Raw genomic sequence first — 19,272 nt, forward strand, 5'->3', positions numbered from 1 at the left:
CCTTCCAACCCTACCTACTATGAGACTATGAAACTATAAACAGCCATGCAACAAGGCACATGCCACTCTTATATTGCCAGGAGTTACAAAGGAGAAACCCCAGGGGCAGGTCATCTCATAACTGCCAATAGGCAGGTCTATTCCCATCTCCTCTGCTGATGCAGCGGCTCATAGGTTGAGCTGGAGACCACAGCCTGGCAAAGAGGCTGTAATTTGGCCTCCAAGCCAGCCTTTATGAAGAAGAATCACAAATGACCTCTTTTCCCTGATGTGGATAAGAATGGTCTTTATAAAGGCCCTCAGAGAGCAGAAACACTGGGGCTTGTCCTCCATGTGATCACTGGTTTGGGAAAGGCAAATGTTCCCTTCGTCACATGCTCTGCTTTTAACAGTGCTGCAAAGCTGTGGGGGATACCAGCCCATGTGCTGACCCTGCAGAGGTTGAGAGGAGGCATAAGAAGCAGCCCGTGCTATGGCCTGACAGGGGGTGGGGAGTGTATGAAGGAGCCTGCTGTAGTGTCCAAGGCAGCAAAATTCAAGCTCATGTGGCTCAGTGTGCCCTGTGCAATTTGGGACAGGGCAACTTACCCTGCTCACCCCCCTGTTCTTTTTTCTGAGTGGCAGCTGGATTTTCTTCTTTGTAGAGGGTTTCATCCTTGATCTAGAAAAGAGAACAATGGAATTAGCAGTGACTGCAAGATTCACGCTACCTGTTACCAGTCTCACCATGCAGGGCTAGGACCACTCTGCATCTGGCTTCAGAGGGAGTTCCTCCACAGCCAGCTCTAGTAGCTGGGCTGTACAGCTGGGCTAGGAGGGGGAGGAGGTACTAACTTACCACTCCCTCCCTACTAGTTCCTGAGTCAGGTGAGATCAGAGATCCAGTTCCCTTTCACTGTAAGGGGGATCCTGAATATTCACATCTACACATGAGAACATGCATCACTGCACCATGCAAACTTGTAATGTCAAGGTTATGTGGCCTGGCCCAGAGGAACTGGCAGCAAATGTGCTGTGTCATCTTTGTGTGGTCTAGTGCCCTGTGTGCATGGGCAGGGCAATGGAGCCTGAACTTTGGTCTGTGTAGCTGGAATGAGTGCTGTGAGCAGAACATACTGCTCCACACTGTCCTTTGGAGCTCTCTGGGCAGGCTGCTGGCTGTGCCGATATGAGGTCAGGGTGCCCCTCTAAAAGGAAGACAGCCACCTCCCCCGTTCACTTACTCAGAGTCTTGGAATCACGCAGTGCAGACCAAGCAGCCTTTTATTACAGAGCTGCTGGGAGCCAGATCCACACACACACACCCACAGAGGAGCTGGGTGAAGCTCCATCAGAGGCTCCCAACCAACAGGTCCTAGGTGCAAAGGCAGTGACGGTTAGAGAACATGCAGCCTGCAGCAGCATGGGGTCTCCCATACGGCCACCTCGGAGTCAAATCCCAGTACGCAGCATGGGGCATTCTGCCCTGTCCAATGCCAGGGAGCCCAGGCCACAAACCCTGTTGTGATGGTGCCTTGAAAGAAGGAATGGGCAAACAGATCCAGAAAAAGTTATGGCCATGACAAACTCCAGTTCAACTCAATGCCTCAGAGCCCAGCTTGGAGAGGGCTTCTGGAAACAAAAGGAGCAAGGGGCTGTGGGAAGATATGCTTCTTAGGCAGGGCTGAGCTTACGTGGCCCTGAAGTGCTATGGCCCATGCCTCAGACACTACACATGAAGGCCCTGCTTACCACCACACGCTCTGCTCCATGCTCTAGGACCTTCCTTTCTGCTGCTAGCTGTTCCAGGATGGTTTTCTGCAGCAACGGTGCATTAGCTCCTCTTACAACAGCTACCAGTTCTCCTCCCTGAAAGGCATCGAATGAAGGTGGTTAGTCAGGGGACACACCTTCTCTTTGCATTAGTCCCCATGTCTGGTTAGACCTTTCAGTAATTCCAGTGTTGGGAAGTGGCAAAATCCGATTCTAATTTAATTGCTGGCAAAGAACTTCCTCCAAACCGAATGGGAAAGTGGTAGCTGAAAGCACCAGGAGTTAGCTTGGGGCCTGTGAGGATGAGCACTAATTGGTTAATATAAGATAAGGGAGACAGGCTGAATCAGATAAAGATACTCTGTGGCTCATGCACTGTCCCCCACCCACAGACAATATTCTGGGAGCTCCTTAGAGCTTGCCAGCTGTGGTCTCTTCCCATTTGAGGTAATTACAGGAGAAGAGGATAGTCAGGCTGGTGTTGGCCAATGCATGAGGACATGGTATAATTTCCCTGCTACTTGGTACAAGGGACCCACCAAAGTTTCCTTGACATCCCAAAGTGGCCAAGCTCACCCTTGTCCCACAAAATAGTTGCCCCAGCATTCAGATGGTCCACCATGTGTGACACCTTCTGGCTACCCATGTCAACAGCAGCCAAGCGCACAGTGTCACAATACAGCTAAGATGGACACTGTGCCTGTATCTGGGTGAGCAAAGGAGAGCATGCTCTGTAAATCTAGCTCCTCCTTTGCATTGTCCACCCTTAGTCCTGGCCAAGGGACAGGCAGCACAGCCCAGCACTGTCAAGGGCATGGGTCTATGAGGTGGTCTATGGTGCAGCTGTGGCCACATGTGGAATGAATGGATAGGAATATAAATCTGTCTACACCCACATTACAGACAGCAATCCCACCTTTAAGAAAAGATCTGAACTTCATGCTTCAGGGCAAGAGCCAAACTCTGATGAACGGGGCTAAGAAGAAACTTCCAGAGGACCAGTTCTTCTAAAATAGCAGTTTAGCAGATTCCAACACTGGTCCTGGACAATGCTGGAGATGAGATATTGGCCTAGATAGCCCTGTAATAGGCTTCTGCCTCCAATGCGGCTCTGGCACCCTCTGGCAAGTGACTCAGGACTTCCTAGGACACTACCCTGTACTCGTCTGCCATGATCTTACCTACAAGGGATTTGGGAAGCAGGCCTCAGAAAAAGATGCCTTTCTCCCCCTTCTTATCACTGAGCCACCTGTTATCCAGCCCAATGAATGACATACTCAGTCTCTCTGCAAGACTTCTCTGTCCTCAGTTGGGCTCAAACTCCCTTCTGAGCATCTTGGCTGGGAGCAAACTCAGTCTGTCTGCCCTACTCAGCTCCACCAGGGCCTGGTGGTCTCCATCTAGTGCCCCTCCATTGATAGAACACACAACATCCTCACATCAGCCCCTTTCGGAGGCCTCCCTACTCCTAACTAGACATCCCATGCCTCGTGGCTACAGAAACACCAGCAAATCCAAACAAAAATGCACCAGCTCTCGAGTGCCTTTCCACTGGCCTCCCCACTTTAATCACTGGCTATGCCCCAGCTTCAGCTCCTCTGGCCTCACACACTGTACGACAGCTCTCTTTGCAGTCCTCCCCACCTTGCTTCCCAACACGGAGCCCCTTCTTTTCCTGTTGTCTGAGCCAGACGGCCTCCTCAGCCCAGGAACTGGGCTTATATGGCTCCTAGGCTATGCCCCTTCCACCTTCAGCTTGTCCAGACTTAAAAGCAGGGTTGCCAACCCTCCCAGCTTGACCGAGAGTCTACTGGAATCAGCATCGATCTCCTGGTGACTATTGAAAGCAATCCGGGAGACTGATATTGTGAATGGGTTGAACAGTATAATTAATGACATTAAGTCATGTTGAGGAAAAAAAAAAATCTCACAGAATAGCTTCAGTCAGAGTTGGCAACCCTACTCAAAAAGGGCCTCTCCTTTTTCATCACAAAACCCCTTGCCTGCTACGGGACAGGGGTTCCCCTTTACATAGTTAGCAAACTGGTTGGTGCCTCAGAAGCCCTGTTTCTGCTGCCTGTAGCTCTGCAGCCACACAGTGCTGCCCCTCTTTACTTGGTAGCAGGAGTTGGGGCAGGGGTGGGCAAAATGCAGCCCGGGGGCCGGATGCAGCCCACCAGGCCATTCTATCTGGCTGGCAGGGCCCTTAAAAAATTTAGACAATTAGTATTTATCTATCTGCCCTGGGCTGCCTGTCATGCAGCCCATGATGGCTTGCCAAAACTCAGCAAGTGGCCCTCTGCCCAAAATAATTGCCTGCCCCTGGGTTAGGAGGTCGCTGTTATAAGCCATCAGTTCCAACTCAGCACAAACATGGACTCTCCATAGTGTGAGAAAACAAATTTCCTGGACCTTTCCACATTGTCTGCCCTTTATTTAATTTTAAAATTACCTGGCATAACTCTTTTTCCCCCCCTCACCAAGACGTCTTCATTTCTCTCTTATTCAGTTACTGATTAGTGAATGAAAAAGACATTAACTGCATTATAAGGAATAGAGTTTGAAAGTGAAATGTTTCAACTGCAAGTCAAGTTTACTCCTATGCATCCAATTTAATTTGTGTTTTCACTCACTGCATAAAAGAGAAAAGTAGGTTCACATTTTCCTCGATATTTTTCCAGAGCATCGATGGACTCTACTTCAGCCTAAATAAAATGTGAAAGAAAGAATTCATTTATACTGACCTCTTCTGTTGCAGAACAGCAAACATACATATCCAAAAAAAGTACTGAGGAATATTTTGTGTGATCTGCCCTGTTTGTCTAAGGGCCTGAAAAGCCTTCTTAAAAATGGTTTTTATTATACTATGCAGAAATTATTAGTGACATTTAAAATAATAAGATCTTAATAAAAGCAAATATCATCTTTCTTTAGTCAAGTAGCACGATCTTTAAATTACCCCATTATCAGATGTGCCTCCAACCTTGTAATCAGCTTATACGAATCATTACATAAATGATTTATTCAATGTTTTAATGACTGAAAGGAGGGTACAATCACATAGGCCTGCCTGATGGTGTTATTGGTATATCTGATTTTCCCCTCGCCCACTAGAAGCACCTTCACTCACCGTTGATTCCCTACCATGTTGAGGGCCCTCATATAGCCAATTAAGCCATTTAATGTGTGCTAGATGAATTTGGTGTGGCAGCAAAATGCTGTATAGCATTAAGTTGAATGACGGAGGGTATGGGTATGTGAACAATTTACCATAGGGGTAAAAGGAGCAGGGCTCCCTGGTAGCTTGCCTGTGGACACTTTTACCCTGTGATAAGTGGAAGCTAACCCCATGGTAATTCACCCCTCTATCACCTGTGCCCACTACAGACAGTTGTTGGGGAGCAGCCAACATGCCATAAAGCCCTGCCCCCTTTCACCCTATGGTCAGTTGTTCACAGGTCTACAGCAGTGTATCGGGGAGGGGGGGTGCAACCAGGGCACCAGCCTTTGGGAACCAGGTACCCAACTACACCTCTGCAAGTCTGTCCCCTTAAGGAAGTCAATGACATAAAATATAGTTACCTTTGGGTATAAACAGACATGTATCTGAAATGCTTGCAATCCCTGCTTTCCAGCCAAATGGGCTGGAGAGCAAGAGTCTTTGCATGACTTTCAACCTTTTCACTGGAGAGTCTCAAGGAGAGCAAGCATGCAGGAGAGCTCTCACTGGCTGTCTGCCCCCCTCTCCCTCATTCTCTATGCCGGAGGAGAAGGGAGCAGAGTACTGTGGGATGCTGGAGGACTGCTAGAGGATGTGGACATTTCAGGAAGCTTTTCAAAATGAAGCACTTCAAAGATGTTCCTCTTTTTCCAGGTCATCTTTGAAGCATCTCAACCACTTCTGAAGCACTTCCTCAGGTATTAATATCTGCCCTCACTGTCTGAAGTACTTCAAAAGCACCTGCAGCTTTTCAAGCAGCATGTCTGCCCATGGCCTCTGTCAACCAAACTTGGTATCCTTACAATGGCAAATATGTTGTACAATCTCTGAATAAGACCATGTTGCTCTGTTTAAGGTGCATTTCTAAATGTGATAAAATATGAGACACCATAAAACCCTTCCCCAGAAAGGTTTGCTAAGATGCATTTCTTCCTGCTTGAGAATGTTTATTATGTATGCAATGTAACATTTATTTAGTTCTCAACTATTCATTACCTTACTTATGAGTACTTGAAGTTGTAAGTGGTATGGCAGGCATATATTGCTGCTAACAAATATGACTGGTTTCTAGATGGAAGATTTTGTATCGTGAAGTCAATCGAGGATTTGGTTGGAGCAAATGCACTCAGAGTTGAGACTGGAATAAAGTTCTAATTACACAGAAATCCTTAACACAGACATTTGCAACTTTTGAGTGCTTTTCTTCACCGATGTAACATTCTCGCACTACAGCTGTCATACATCTGTGTCAAGACAGAGCGTAGAGCAATGCTGTCTTACAACTGAATATTGACTTGTAAATCTGAATATAACATATTCTTTTTGGCCGAGAGCTGAGTCTAAGCTAAAATACATGTTTTCCATACTAGTGAAACCATTCTCTCTTTCAGGCTCAGATGTGAGGTGTTCATTATTTTAAGAGAGAAATCCTTTCCTTTTATAAACGTAATGAGGGGGAGGCATGAAGTCTTTTCCCATTTGGAGAAGGAATAAGAAACAGAATGATAAGCACTCAATCCTGCAAATCTTCACGCTATCAGCTTCCCCGCTGTCATAACTAAATAAATGGAGTTCAAGGGAATTATTCACATAAGTAAGAACTGGAGCACGGACACATCCAGGGGCAGATCCATGGACAGTTGCACTCCTTTTTGATTCCTGCTCCACCCAAAGTTTAAAACACACTGCCTAGCTGGGGCAGCGGCATTTCTATTCGGGCAGCAATGAAGGAAGGAGTCAACTGACTTCATGGGTCATTATAATCTACTTGATTCCTTCTAAACTCTTCATTTCACAGGTGTTAAGAACCCTCTCTCCTTTTTAATGGTCTTTAATGGTTCCACTACTCAGACGAGCCTTTCTTCTGCAATTTTGCTGTCTGTTAACTGCTCCCGGTAACATAGCTTCTATTTCAAAGCTATGAAGACTGTTTAAGCCTAGCTAGAAACATTAACTCAGGTGTGGAGATAACTTTCACTGAATCATTGGAAGGACTGTCAAGGTGCTCAGAAGGTTAGATTTTGTTTTATGAATCTGTAGAAGAGATGTATATTTAATGCTAATGACAACAGGACTAAAGAAACCACACTTTTTGATTATTTTTGCCTAGTTTTGGGGTGGGTTTTTTACATAATATATGATATAGTAAATTAATGCACATTCCAAAGAAGTTTTTCCTTTTCCTTTGATCTTTAACTGAATAATATGGGGCCCCTCGCATATTAGAAAGGCTTCTAGTTTCTTTTACACTGGAGAACGATGTGTGTTGTGTTATATGCGATGATGCACTGCATCTCCCTTTTCAAAATCCTAGATCAACATGGATACATCAGCCAGATACTGCAAAGAAAGCCAATACATTTCACAGGCTGCTGGTTCCATAGGTATTTGGTACATAGGAAGCAGTGCTTCTCTGTTATCACTTACCACAGCAAAATGCAAAAGGTCATCACCAAGCTCATTCTTTATTTTCCTGAAAAGGTTCACTACTGTTTTGCATGGACCACACCAGGCTTGATACACATCAACAACTGCCAAGGAGAGAAGCAGTATCATCATGGTAGACAGCACTGAAATGTCTCAGAATTAGTTAGGCAAGGCGCATACAAAAAACTTGGCCATTGCAGGTTTTTAATCAGCTTTGACCATAGCTGTTTCAGATCAGATTGATCAGGGTCATTTGGATATTGAAAAGGGGCCGTTTCTGAACACAATTTATCAGGAAGAAAAATCCCACAATTTACTCACCAAAATAGGAGTGTGGGTCAGGTGTTCAAAGCCCAGATAAACTAGGCTGCTTGATATGAGCTCAAACATTACCGTGTCATATTACCAGAATGCAAGACCAAAACAGAAATGGAAGAAAGATGTAGAAAAGAGAGCAGTGCATGGGGCTGGAAAAAAAAAAAATTATCATTTGGTTTGGTCCTTTTTCTAAAGATATCTTGATAAGAGCAAGGGATGTGGATCCTGAACAGCTCAGATGAGCTCTGTGCAAATTGTTGCTGAAAAAAATCTTGCAAACATCTGCAACAACTTCACATAATTTTTAACCTTTAGACACACACACACAGGAAGAAACAGCATTTAGGCTAAGATTTAACCTGAGACACAGAGCATTCAGCAATTGAGAAAAATCAATGTTAGCTCTGTCCCTTTCTTCTTCATCCTCCACAAGGCAGTCTGTCTAATATCACTAGAAATAAGTTGCCATTTAAAGCAGAGAAAAATCAGTGTCCTTGCCTGCAGTTAGGATTTCCCCCAATAGCAGGCAGCCCTTGCTCTGGGCATTGCTCACTGTTCATGTGAGCTGGTCCTTTAAGGGAGCTGAGATGACACTGAAGACAGGAGAGAGGAAAAGCATGTGAACAAGGGTAGCCCACCATGAAAATGATAGCAGGAGAGCTCACTGAGAGCAAGTGTAAGAGTCAGGGCTCTATCAGAAAGCAGGCAACTACCCAGACAGCTGGGGGACAGGAATAGGGCCTATGAAGGACAGGACAGATGAGTGGACTGAAACCCAGCTATCTGGGGTCCCAAGGATGTGGGTTTCCCTTGGGCTGTCATCCTTTGAGTTAGGGTAGCATCTCTGCTTTGAAAGAGTGAAGTGAGAGGCTGCTTATGCTGTTGTCCCATCAGGTGATCTGGGAGGAATGGGGCAGAGTGCAGGAGACCAGAATTGAGAGCAGGGGAAGGGAAGGAAGACCCCCAGAAGGGTGAGCAGTGGACAGCCTAATGCCAAGGTGGGGAAGTCCTGTATTTGGGATTCTGATACCTGGCAACGGTGGGCTGTTGGTGACTTGGCCAGAGAGCCAAGCCATGCAGGGGATGGAAGCCAATTACAGGGGACAGAGGCTGCAAGTGGGTCTAGAGCCAGAATGTGCAGGTCCCTGTAACACCTCCAGAGGCAGATGTTTTCTTAATCCCATCTGCTTTCATACTTGGTTGTATCTTGCTGCAGCAGGGAGCTTCCCATGCTGGACAAATACCAGCCAGGCAGGCAAGACTAAGACCTGGTCTGAGGGAAAAGGTGGCTTCAATCTAACCAACAGTATGGTTTTAACTTATTTAATTAAAGGCACTGATTTCAGTTTATCATGCTGTATCAAATTTGAGCTAAACTGAAATAAGCCCCTTGGAAACCAAACTAAGGGTGGCCACACATGGGGCTGCACCAGTTTCTCTAAAACAAGTTTAAGAGCAGATTTAGGTTGCACTGATGGGACTTGTTGTGGAGGCAAGACTACAGGCATGGATAAAGGAGGAGCACAGAGGTCCCTCAGGACAACTCAGGTGCCGGGCACTTACGTGTACTCAAGTACAGTCTCAGTCGCCAGAGGCTTTAGCTGATAGCTCTGCTCTGGGTTGAGCTGAATCTAACAAGCTAAGCTAGTGACAGCATTAGGGAGCAAGCTGCAGAACCAGTGCTTCTGCTGCTGTCATTTTTGGCTGTGGATGCTTTGGGGGAAAGCCGTTACAAACAGGAGGAGCATTTTCTCTTTGCCTAAACTGATGTCTCCCTCACTAGGGTCAGTCTCAGGGCTGAGACCTCCTTGGGAGCTTGGCATTGGCAAATACTATTTGAAAGACCCAAGGAATCATATACAGGAAGTGTTAAAGACTAAGCTTAATGACAGAAAGATCCAGGAAGGATCCCTGAGCAGCGATATCTGATAAAGCGCAGAGGACAGTCTCAGGTAAGTGAGGAAACTCATTTCAGATTGGCCTGGATAATGTATGAGACAAGCAGCTCTGTCAGCCAACAACCCTCCGTTGAGCAAGCAGATGGGAGGACCTAACCCATTCCCACCACCTTTGCCATCTGCTACTCAACTTCCACACCCCCCAGTACACTCCACAGAGCTTCAATACTTTACTGGCTCTGAATTTAAATTAAATATAAGCAACTCTGGAACACTGGCTAAGTCCTTACCCATCAGTCCTTTGAAACACAGCATTTCCTCCCACAGCTCCTGGTTATTGATAGTAATCTGTGTTGAAATTTTTTTATAAAAGTGTATTAAGAGCATTAGTCAGAAAACCATACACATTCACTATGTTTACTGTATTACAAAACTGTTCCACTTCAAAGAATGATGGGGAATGCTGACACAGGACACATGCAAGAGTGGTTTGGTATGGGGCTTGTTTTTAGCAGGACTTTTAAAAGAATACCACATAGCGAGAAAAGAAATCTCTGCCACAGCTAGGATAAGGCCTATCCCCTCCCAACCGCTCCATGGTAGGGGCACAATCTGGGGTCAGCGTGGTCACTCAGAGCTGGCATCTCTCTATGCACCAACCCAAGTCATCCTCTCTGCCTGTGGCACCAAAATCCACTTCCTTTCCCCCTCTACCAGCAAACTCCTGCTGCGTTCTCCATCCATCATCCCACAGTTAACATCCTCTCACTTTAACAGTGAGAGGAGAGAGAGGTGCAACATGAGGCTGCTTGTGTAGTGCAGCTGCAAGGGGGAGACCACGCACCAGAAGCTGTTGGATGAGTCACCTACAGTTTGCCAGCCTAACTAATACATAACAATAACAATTAATAACAGCAATAATAATTATTGGCTAAGCAGGAGTTCTGGGGATTACAGTGGATAATAAGCTATGAATAGGAACCAAAAGCATGCCCTGCAGATCGAGTTGAGAGAAGTGATTCTTCCCTTCTATTCAGCACTGATGAGACCACATCTGGAGCACTGTGTCCAGTTTTGGCCCCCCCCCCCCACTACAGAAAGGAAGTGAACAAATTGGAGAGAGTCCAGCAGAGAGCAACAAAAATGGCTAGGACTATGGGATAATAATAATTCTATTGCCAGCATGTATAACCCTTAAGTCAAAGACCTACAAAGCTCATGACATTCCTATGGCAACTCTCACATGAAATGTGTGTGATTTCTGGTCCCAAAACGTCCAACTCCTGCTCTAAATACAAATATTAGTGCAACCTCAAGTAGGAACTGCTAACCACAATCTCCATGCACTGACTGGAGTGGTCATGTATGGCTTCAAAACTCTCTCAGTCCTTGTTTCAATGACCTCATTTTCCAGGGGAGCTTTCCTTTTTTTCCATCTTAAAAGCGTTCTTGTTAGAGACCTTGTGCACTGACAGAATAAAGCAGGAGTCTCCCTCCCACCCTACAAAATGCTATTTATTGTGCCTACATGCAGGAAAACCTACCGCCTTGCTTGGGTGCAGGGATCTATAGGTATAGACAGGCAGGGGAGGATCTAGAGGCAGTTGCAGTGATGCAGTCACATCCCCTTTTGATTCCTGCTTCACTCAAAGTTTAAAACCAACCACCAGGCAGCAGCAGCAGTAAGGGAGCACTGGACCCATTGCCATCTACTGATGCCTTCTAAAAACTCTTCATTCCACACGTGTGAACAATGTTCCTTCATTTGTAATGATCTCAATGTTCCATGAATCGAACTATCCGTTCTCCTGTAATTCTGCTGTCTGATAGCTGCTCCTGATAATGTAACTCCTGTTTCACAGCCCTGCAGACTGTTTTTTAGCTCTAGCTAAAAACATTAAACTTGGGCATAAAAATGTTAACTCAGGTGGATATCAAATCAGGGGTGGAAATAACTTCCATTGAAACATCAGATGCCCTGTCAAGATGCTCAAGAAGGCTAGATTTTGGTTTATGAATCTGAAAGAGATGCACATTTAATTCTAATGACTACAGAACTATGGAAACAGCTGTTAGACAGCTTTTGATATTTTTTACCTAGTTTGTTGTGTTTTTTTATATCTAATCTAGGATATAGCAAATTAATGCACATGCCAATAAAGTTAATTTGTTTTTGCTTCAGTCTTAAATTGAAAAATATAGCTGGGTTTCTAGCTTATTAGTAAAGTTTCTAGTTTCTTTTTGATGGGAGAAAAATATGTGTTGGGCTATATGTGATAAGGCAGCACATCATGTGTACCCACTTTTTCAAAATCCTAGATTTGTCTATGTAGACAGGCATAACAATAGTATTGGAATCAAATGACAGCAATTTAAGCTGTTAGAATCATAAAAAATTAAGGTTGGAAGAAACCACAGGAGATCACATCTAGTCCAATCCCCTGCTCAAAGCAGGACCAGCCCCAATTAGATCATCCCAGCCAGGGCTCTGTCTAGCTAGGTCTTAAAAAGGATGGGGAGTTCACCACCTCTCTGGATAGCTTGTTCCAGTACTTCTACTAACTGTGTACCCTCCAGTACCCTCTTTGTGAGCGTTTCCTCATATCCAACCTCAACTTCCTTTGCTGCAACTTGAGACTGTTGCTCCTTGTTCTGTTATATCTGCATCCTTCTGTGGCAATGCAAGTGCAGCAAAATCACTGCAGCTTTTCCTCTGTTCCATCCACAGTTAAAATTAAGAGAGAGGTTTAGCTCGCTTGTATTGCCACAGGATCATTGGGACATAACCTTTAGAATGTAACAGCTGAGGTGCACTCCCAGGTGGCAGCTCCTCACCGTCTGTTAAAGTCGTTAAAAGGTACATTTGTTAATAGCCTATGACTGCAAAACCTGACAGCTAAATGTGCTGGTGGGTCTTTTGTGTTTCTGGGGGCACTAGAGGGCACCCTGCACTTCAGTTTTTCTCTCTCTCTAGCAGAAAGTGCAGCCACCTGCTACTTCAGAGAGCCTCTTGAAACATGGAATTATGGAGATTCAATCCCACTTCCACAGTTAAGGCTGATTTTTATTTTGCCCTTAGAGCAGGGAGTCAACACAAAACTGTGTATTCTAGCTAAACTTGCAGTGCTCCTTTACTTACTCTTTGTGAGCAGCATTTATTTATATTCTGGTAAATTCTCAAAATGTGTTAATTGGTTTGATTCAAAGCAGGTCAAACAGTTAGTTAGCTTGCATTTTCCTTGTCTAGAATGATGCAGGCACTTCCTTTTTATGTAGACATAATTCATTCAAATTTAATTTCTCAGCTAGATTGTAAGAAAATGAGCTGTTGTTAATTTTTGTTGCAATAATCATCACAACTCAATAATGAGAAGATTTTACAAGGTCAAAAGGGAAGCATTACAAAATTTAGGAAATTCCACAATTAAGTTCATCATGGCAATCTTAGATCATTGACAGGTAAACAAATTATACCGAGTTAAAAAGGTAGAGGAGACTTATCAGGTATCAAGCTTTCTGAAGTGCAGATGGCAAAACTGGATGTGGGATTCCAGCAAGTCTCACTGATGCCTTAGACAGAGGCGAAACCTGATCCTTACACCCACTTAATATCCCTTGAATGATGACCACAGGAATGATAGACATTTCTCCATTTTCTTAGCCCAGCCTAACTGGAAATCAATGTCCTCAGTGGACTGAACCTACCTACTCACCCTCAAGATTACCTACTGCTTGGGCTCTTCACCCAGGAGACTCTCTAGGAAGAGAATGGGTACAGCTCTAGTGACTCCTCGGCAGGAATCTAAGGGCACCTCTGCAGCTGCTCCCAGGGGAGACTGGCCAACAGTGAGGACCCTGAACTATAGCTTTGCCAACAGCAGCTGGAGAAATCAAGGGCCAAATCTTCCCCGTGTACTTACAGTCAAGATTAAAATTGCCTTTACAAACACATTTGCAGTGCATACCACTCATACTGACCTGCAGCAATACCTCCTTCTTCTTACTGCCCATTCTTCTGCAAGAAGAAGAAACGTCAATTGAATAGCAGGGCCAAGTCACTGAGGTCTGTTGCTGAAAGATGCCTCCTTTCAGTGAAAGCAATGATCCAGCACAAAGGAGGGAATCCCTTTCCCACCAGTTGAATTCAGCTGCTGCAGAAAGAGGTTTTTACAGGAACACACTTGGCCAGCATGTTGCTCATCTGTACATCGTCCCTCTGCCAGGGGCAATGCAGACAGCTCAGAAAGCATCTCTGCTCAGCCCCTTTCAGCCGGAAGGACAGTGTAACACACATGCAAGCACGGGGTCCTGAGGTGCAACCCGTCTCCACGAGCATCAGACATATGCTGGCCATGTCTCCATGAGCAGTGGACTGCACAGTAGTTACTGCAAAGTCATTTAGTACTGGCATAACCGAGTACTAGATGACTGCGCAGTAACCGGCATCAACTGAAGACACTCGAAATGAGCAGAGCGTGAGCTAGAAAAGCCCAAACTCAGGGAGTAAGCTCTAGATGCTGGGACCTGGCAGGCAGGGAGCTGCAGATGGCAAGGAATGAGTTGCAGGTGTCTGGACATGGCAAAAAAAAGACATCTTGACAGAGAGAGAGAAAGATAAGAGGTGGTATGGGATGGGGCATTTCAGCTATAAATGCAAGCCTTGCCCTGCCGTAGTGACTTAGGGGGCATCTGTGCACAACCAGGGCAGCCAGGACCATCTTGCTGAGCAGGGCTGACAGCTGCACAGACCTGCTAGCTCCTGTCCCAAGAAACAATTGACCTCTCTGAGCTTTTGCCCCCAGACAAACTCGAGTCATTTGTTCTGTGCCGCTCCAAAGCTCCAGGAGGCCATGAGGACCCCCAACCCACACTGGCCGAACCCCGAGAGCAACAGCAGGCCAGCTGGGAGCCTCCTCAACCCCCAAGTGCCTCCAAACAGAGGCCAGTGCAGATGGGGTCTCTTACAGGGTCGCCTGGGACCGCTGTTGCCCTGGAGGTGGGAATCCAGGATGGAGAGGTGCCTGCCACCATGACACAGGGAGAAGGATTATCCCCATAAGCCAGTGGGTGCCGCGGGGGGGCAGAAGGGCCTGGCAGGGAGACAGGCAACCCTGCCATGAGCAGGGGTGGCTGAGCTCCCTTCCAGCCTGACTCTCCCAGGAGGCAAGATCAGGGAGCAGCAGGGAGGCACCTCCTCCCCAGTGGCAGGAGCAGGGAGGGGGACAGCCCCCACTTTGTGCCTCTCTCAGGGCCCTTCCCTGGCTCCCACCATGCATGGTGGGGGGGGGAGAAGCAGGGGCAGCTCCCCCTGCCTGAGGGGGAACACCCCCCAACCCCAGGTACCTGCATGGCGGTTGCAGGCAGCGCGTCCCTAGCAACCTAGCAGGCTGGGCTGGCTGCCTCAGCAGCAGGGAGGGGCATGTCTGGGCTGTGGGCCAGGCTGCGGGCAGGGAGGGGCCATGTCTGAGCAGGCTGCAGGCAGCAGGGAGCCACTCTCCCCTGCTGGGGGAGGTACCGGGAGCCCAGCATGGCATATCCCAGGGCTGGGGTGATGCCAAGGGAGTTGGGGGGGGCAGCCTCATTGACTTAAACATGCCACAGAGGCAGGTCTGCAGGGCCAGCTAGAAGCATGAAAAGGTGTTTGGGCCTGAAAGCTTGCAAAGAACAATTTTTCCAGCTACTTAGTTGATCTAATAAAAGATATCATATCTACCCAAAGAAGCTGGGTCTGACCAGGGTTTTTCCCCCCACTGTTCTTCTCCCACTTGCAGCACAAAGAAACTAAGCTTTATTAACACACAAGGGGCCTAGGACTGCATTAGTTGGGTCAAGATTGAAGCAAAAAAAACAAATATAACTTCATGAGAACACACATTCATTTGCTATAGGGTACATCAGGTGCTTGCAAACATAGTATGCCAGGCAAAAATGACCAAAAGATGTTGCTTCTTTTAGTCCTATTGCCATTAAAATTTAATACTTCTCTCTCAGAGTCAGCAAGCAAGATCGAGCCTGCTCGAGCACAGTGGCAGTGCATCTAATGCTGAAGAACAGAACTGCCACCGACTAGGATAGACCCAAGGTCCATCTTGCCCCGTTTCCCTTTGACCATCATTCCTCTCCCTGTTTTTCATTTTTTTTTTGGCTCAAGAAATAAACTGTTACTTACTCAGGGGCCTACCTTTTTAAGGAAGGATTACAGATCTTCTTGGTGGGCAAACAACCCACAATCCCCTTGAAAGTAACAAAGAGGCATGTGACACACAGCAGCAAAGAGCAGCTGCTGAAAGGGAGAGTGAACTGAGTCTGAACAGAGATTTTTCCCATTGTTCCTCTCCCACTTTGCAACCTCCAGCATTTAAGCCCTATGAAGTTCTGGCTCAGAGGCTGTGCCCCTCACTCCTGTGCTCTTTCGAAGTCAAGACTTCTTGAGCATCTTGACAGTGCAACCAGTGCTCAAGAACACCATGGCAAAGAGCAGATGCCAAAAGGGAGAGTGAACTGGGTCTGACCATGATTTTTTCCACTGTTCCTCTCTCACTTGCAGTCTCCAGCATTTAAGATCCGGGAAGTTCTGATTTATGCTTCACTGAAAGTTATTTCCATGCCTAAGAAACTGTTTTAAGCTAAAGTTAAAAACACTCAACAGGGCTATGAAGTAGGAGCTACATTCCCAGGAGCCACTAAGAAACAGCAGAATTGCAGGAGAAAGAGTGGATTGATATGGGGAACCTCAACACCATTAAAAAAGGAAAAAGGATCTTTAACACCTGCGGAGAGATGAGTTTAGAAGGACCCTGGGGGTCTTTAAGAGGAGGCTAGACAATCACTTTGCTGGGGTCGTTTGACCCCAGTACTCTTTCCTGCCAAGGCAGGGGGTTGGACTTGATGATCTGCTCAGGTCCCTTCCAACCCTACTACTAACTATGAAAATATGACTCCTTCACTGCTGTCTGAATAAAAATGCTGCTGCCACTTTCAGGCAGTTGGTTTTAAACTTTGGGTGGACCAGGGATGAAAGGCAGGGGTGGAAGTGGGTCTGCCCCAGGGTCCTAGAACAATAGAGGAGCCTGAGTACTTGGTGCTGCTTTTACTTCAGTCTTATAAATCTGCTCAGCTCTGGGATGAGGAGCACAGGTGGCTGCCAGAATGGGGGAGGCAACAGTCTACCCAGAGTGCAAGGAAAAACGGGTCAGGAATGACTTAAGGAAGCTGGCTGGTTTCAAGGCAGCAGGGCCAGATAGGATGCAGCCCCAACCACTGACAAAAAGGAATGAGGTCATTGCAGACCCAAAGGCTGTTACCTCTGAGAACTTGTGGAGGGCAGGTGAGATCCCTGGTGACTGAGAAAAGGCAGAGTGCCCACCTTTAAGAGAGGGAAGGAGAAGGATCTAGGGAATTATAGACTGGGCAGTTTGACCTCGATACCTGGAAAGTTCATGGAGCAGTCATCAAGGAATTGGTTTTTAAGCAACTCAGGGATAACAAGTTGATCAGAAACAGCCAACACAGTTTTAGCAAAAGCAAGTCATAAGTGACCCGGGTTCCTTCTAGGATAAAGGGGACAGGTTTCTGTCAATATGGAAAGAGCAGTGGATGTGACATACTTTGACTTTACCAAAGCAGACAAGGTTTTTTGGGTGAATCGGGTATCTTTTACTAGACCAACTCAAATAGTTGGAAAATTCTTCTTAGCAAGCTTTTGGGTATAAATACCCTTCATCAGCCTGAGGAAGCATCTGCAGTTGGTGTGTGCATTTTGAGGAAGCATTTCCCAGGAAGTGTCTGTAGCACACACCAACTGCAGATACTTCCTCAGCCTGACAGAAGGTTTATACCCAAAAGCTTGCTAAGAAGAATTTTTCCAACTATCTGAGTTGGTTTAATAAAAGATATCAGATTCACCCAAAGAACCTTGTCTGCCTGTGTCCTTAGACCAACACAGCTATAACCTATACCCCTTGACTTTACCAAAGCTTCTGACATTGGACTCTCATGACATTGTTTTTCCTTAGCCTACTGACAGTCTAGGTGAAAATACTGTAAGGATGACTGGATTGGATCATTACACTCACCATCTCAATGACATTTCATTGTCTGATTGGGAGGTGGTATCAAGCAGTGTTCACCAAGGGTCTGCCCTGGGTCCAGTGTTGTTTAATATCTTCACTAATTATTTGGAGAATGGAACTGAATGCATGCTTTGCAAGTCTACAGAGGACAAAGTCAGGTGACGTTGCAGAAACTTGGGAGGATAAGATTAGAACTCAAACTGACCTTGATAAACTGTAAAATAGTATGAAATTAAGCAAATGACATTCAACAAGGGCAAATGCAAAGTCCTGCACTTAGAACAGAAAAATCACGTGCACAAATGGAGATGGAGGAATGACTGATTAAGCTCCAGTACAGCAGAAATGGACTTGGGGCTTACAGAAGATGAGCCAAGTGTGAAGATAAGGCAAAGGTGCTCTTATTGCAAAGAGTCAGAATCATACTGAGCTGCATTAACAGAAGCACCATGTGCAAATCAAGAAAAGTGATTCTTCCATTTTATTCAGCATTAGTAAGGCTTCACCTGGAGTACCAGGTCCAGTTTTGGGCACTGCACCTCAAGACAGACATGGATGAGTTAGAAAGAGTCCAGTGGAGATCCACAAAAAGGAAACAAGAGTTACAAGAAAAAGTTGAAAGGACTGAGATTATTTAGTTGGAAAAGACTGTGAGAGGATTAGACAACAGTTTTTAAATACCTAAAGGGTAACTAAAGAGGATGACGACAAACTTCTCTGTGGCTGCAGTGAACAAGACTTAAATGGCAACAAGGGAAATTTAAAGTTGGACATTAGGAAGAACTTTTCCATAGAAAGGGTGATTAAACATAGAATCATTGAAAATGAGGGTTGAAAGGGACCTCAAGAGCTCATCTAGTTCAAGCCCCTGCCCAAACCAGGACCAGCCCCAACCAGATCATGCCAGCCAAAACTTTGTATAGCCAGGTCTTGAAAACCTCCAAGGATGGAGACTTCTCAAGCTCTCTGGGTAACCCGTTCCAGTGCTTTACTCCCTTCGGGTGAAAAAGTTTTTCCTAATATCTAACCTAAACTTCCCTTGCTGCAACCTGATCCCATTGCTCCTTGTTCTGTCATCTGCCATCACTGAGAACAGTCCAGCTCCATCTTCGATACCACCCTTCAGATAGTTGAAGGCTGCTATTAAATCCCACCTCAGCCTTCTCTTCTGCAGACTAAATAAGCCCAGTTTCCTCAGCCTCTCCTCAAGTCATATTTCCTAGCCATCTAGCCATTTTTCTTGGTCTCCACTAGACTCTTTCCAATTTGTCCACATCCTTTCTGTTGGAGCGGGCCCAAAACTAGACACCATATTTCAGACTTGGTTTCACACCAGTATGGAATAGAATGGAATAATTGTTTCCCTTGATCTGCTGGCAACACTCCTGCTAATGCAGCCCAGTATGTTGTTGGCCTTCTTGGCAACAATGGCATAATGTTGGATCATATTCAGCTTATTGTCCACTGTAACCCCCAGGTCCTTTCCTGGGGAGCTACTGCTTAGCGAGTCAGTTCCCAGCCTGTACTGATGCATGGAACTATTCCATCCTAAGCGCAGGACTGCATTTGTCCTCACTGAACTTCA

The 19,272-nt window shown here is 46.0% G+C and overlaps 1 protein-coding gene across 1 annotated transcript; it reads right to left on the bottom strand.

Annotated features, from left to right (window-relative positions):
- Positions 1–388: 388 nt before the first annotated feature.
- On the bottom strand, positions 389–15,035 carry NME9 (NME/NM23 family member 9). The gene is made up of 7 exons (XM_019542836.1): positions 14,959–15,035; positions 13,594–13,630; positions 9,906–9,963; positions 7,400–7,503; positions 4,386–4,457; positions 1,732–1,848; positions 389–661 (listed from the first exon to the last, which is right to left on the bottom strand). Exons 2-7 carry the CDS (start codon positions 13,624–13,626, stop codon positions 551–553), a joined length of 495 nt encoding a protein of 164 aa, XP_019398381.1. The 5' UTR covers positions 13,627–13,630; positions 14,959–15,035; the 3' UTR covers positions 389–550.
- Between the last annotated feature and the right edge of the window lie 4,237 nt (positions 15,036–19,272).

Source organism: Crocodylus porosus, unplaced genomic scaffold (genome assembly GCF_001723895.1).
Source record: "Crocodylus porosus isolate Cpor-Errol unplaced genomic scaffold, CroPor_comp1, whole genome shotgun sequence".
In the NCBI taxonomy this organism is placed as follows: domain Eukaryota; kingdom Metazoa; phylum Chordata; order Crocodylia; family Crocodylidae; genus Crocodylus; species Crocodylus porosus.

Bases quoted from the DNA above. Each gene is read 5' to 3' on its own strand.
- NME9 (XM_019542836.1), bottom strand. From the start codon at position 13,626: ATGGGCAGTAAGAAGAAGGAGGTATTGCTGCAG. The intron at 1,849-4,385 runs GTGAGTGAAAAC...GATGCCTTTCAG, and splicing joins CTACTTTTCTCTTTTATGCA to GGAGGAGAACTGGTAGCTGT. The intron at 662-1,731 runs GTAAGCAGGGCC...TCTCTTTTCTAG, and splicing joins ATGGAGCAGAGCGTGTGGTG to ATCAAGGATGAAACCCTCTA.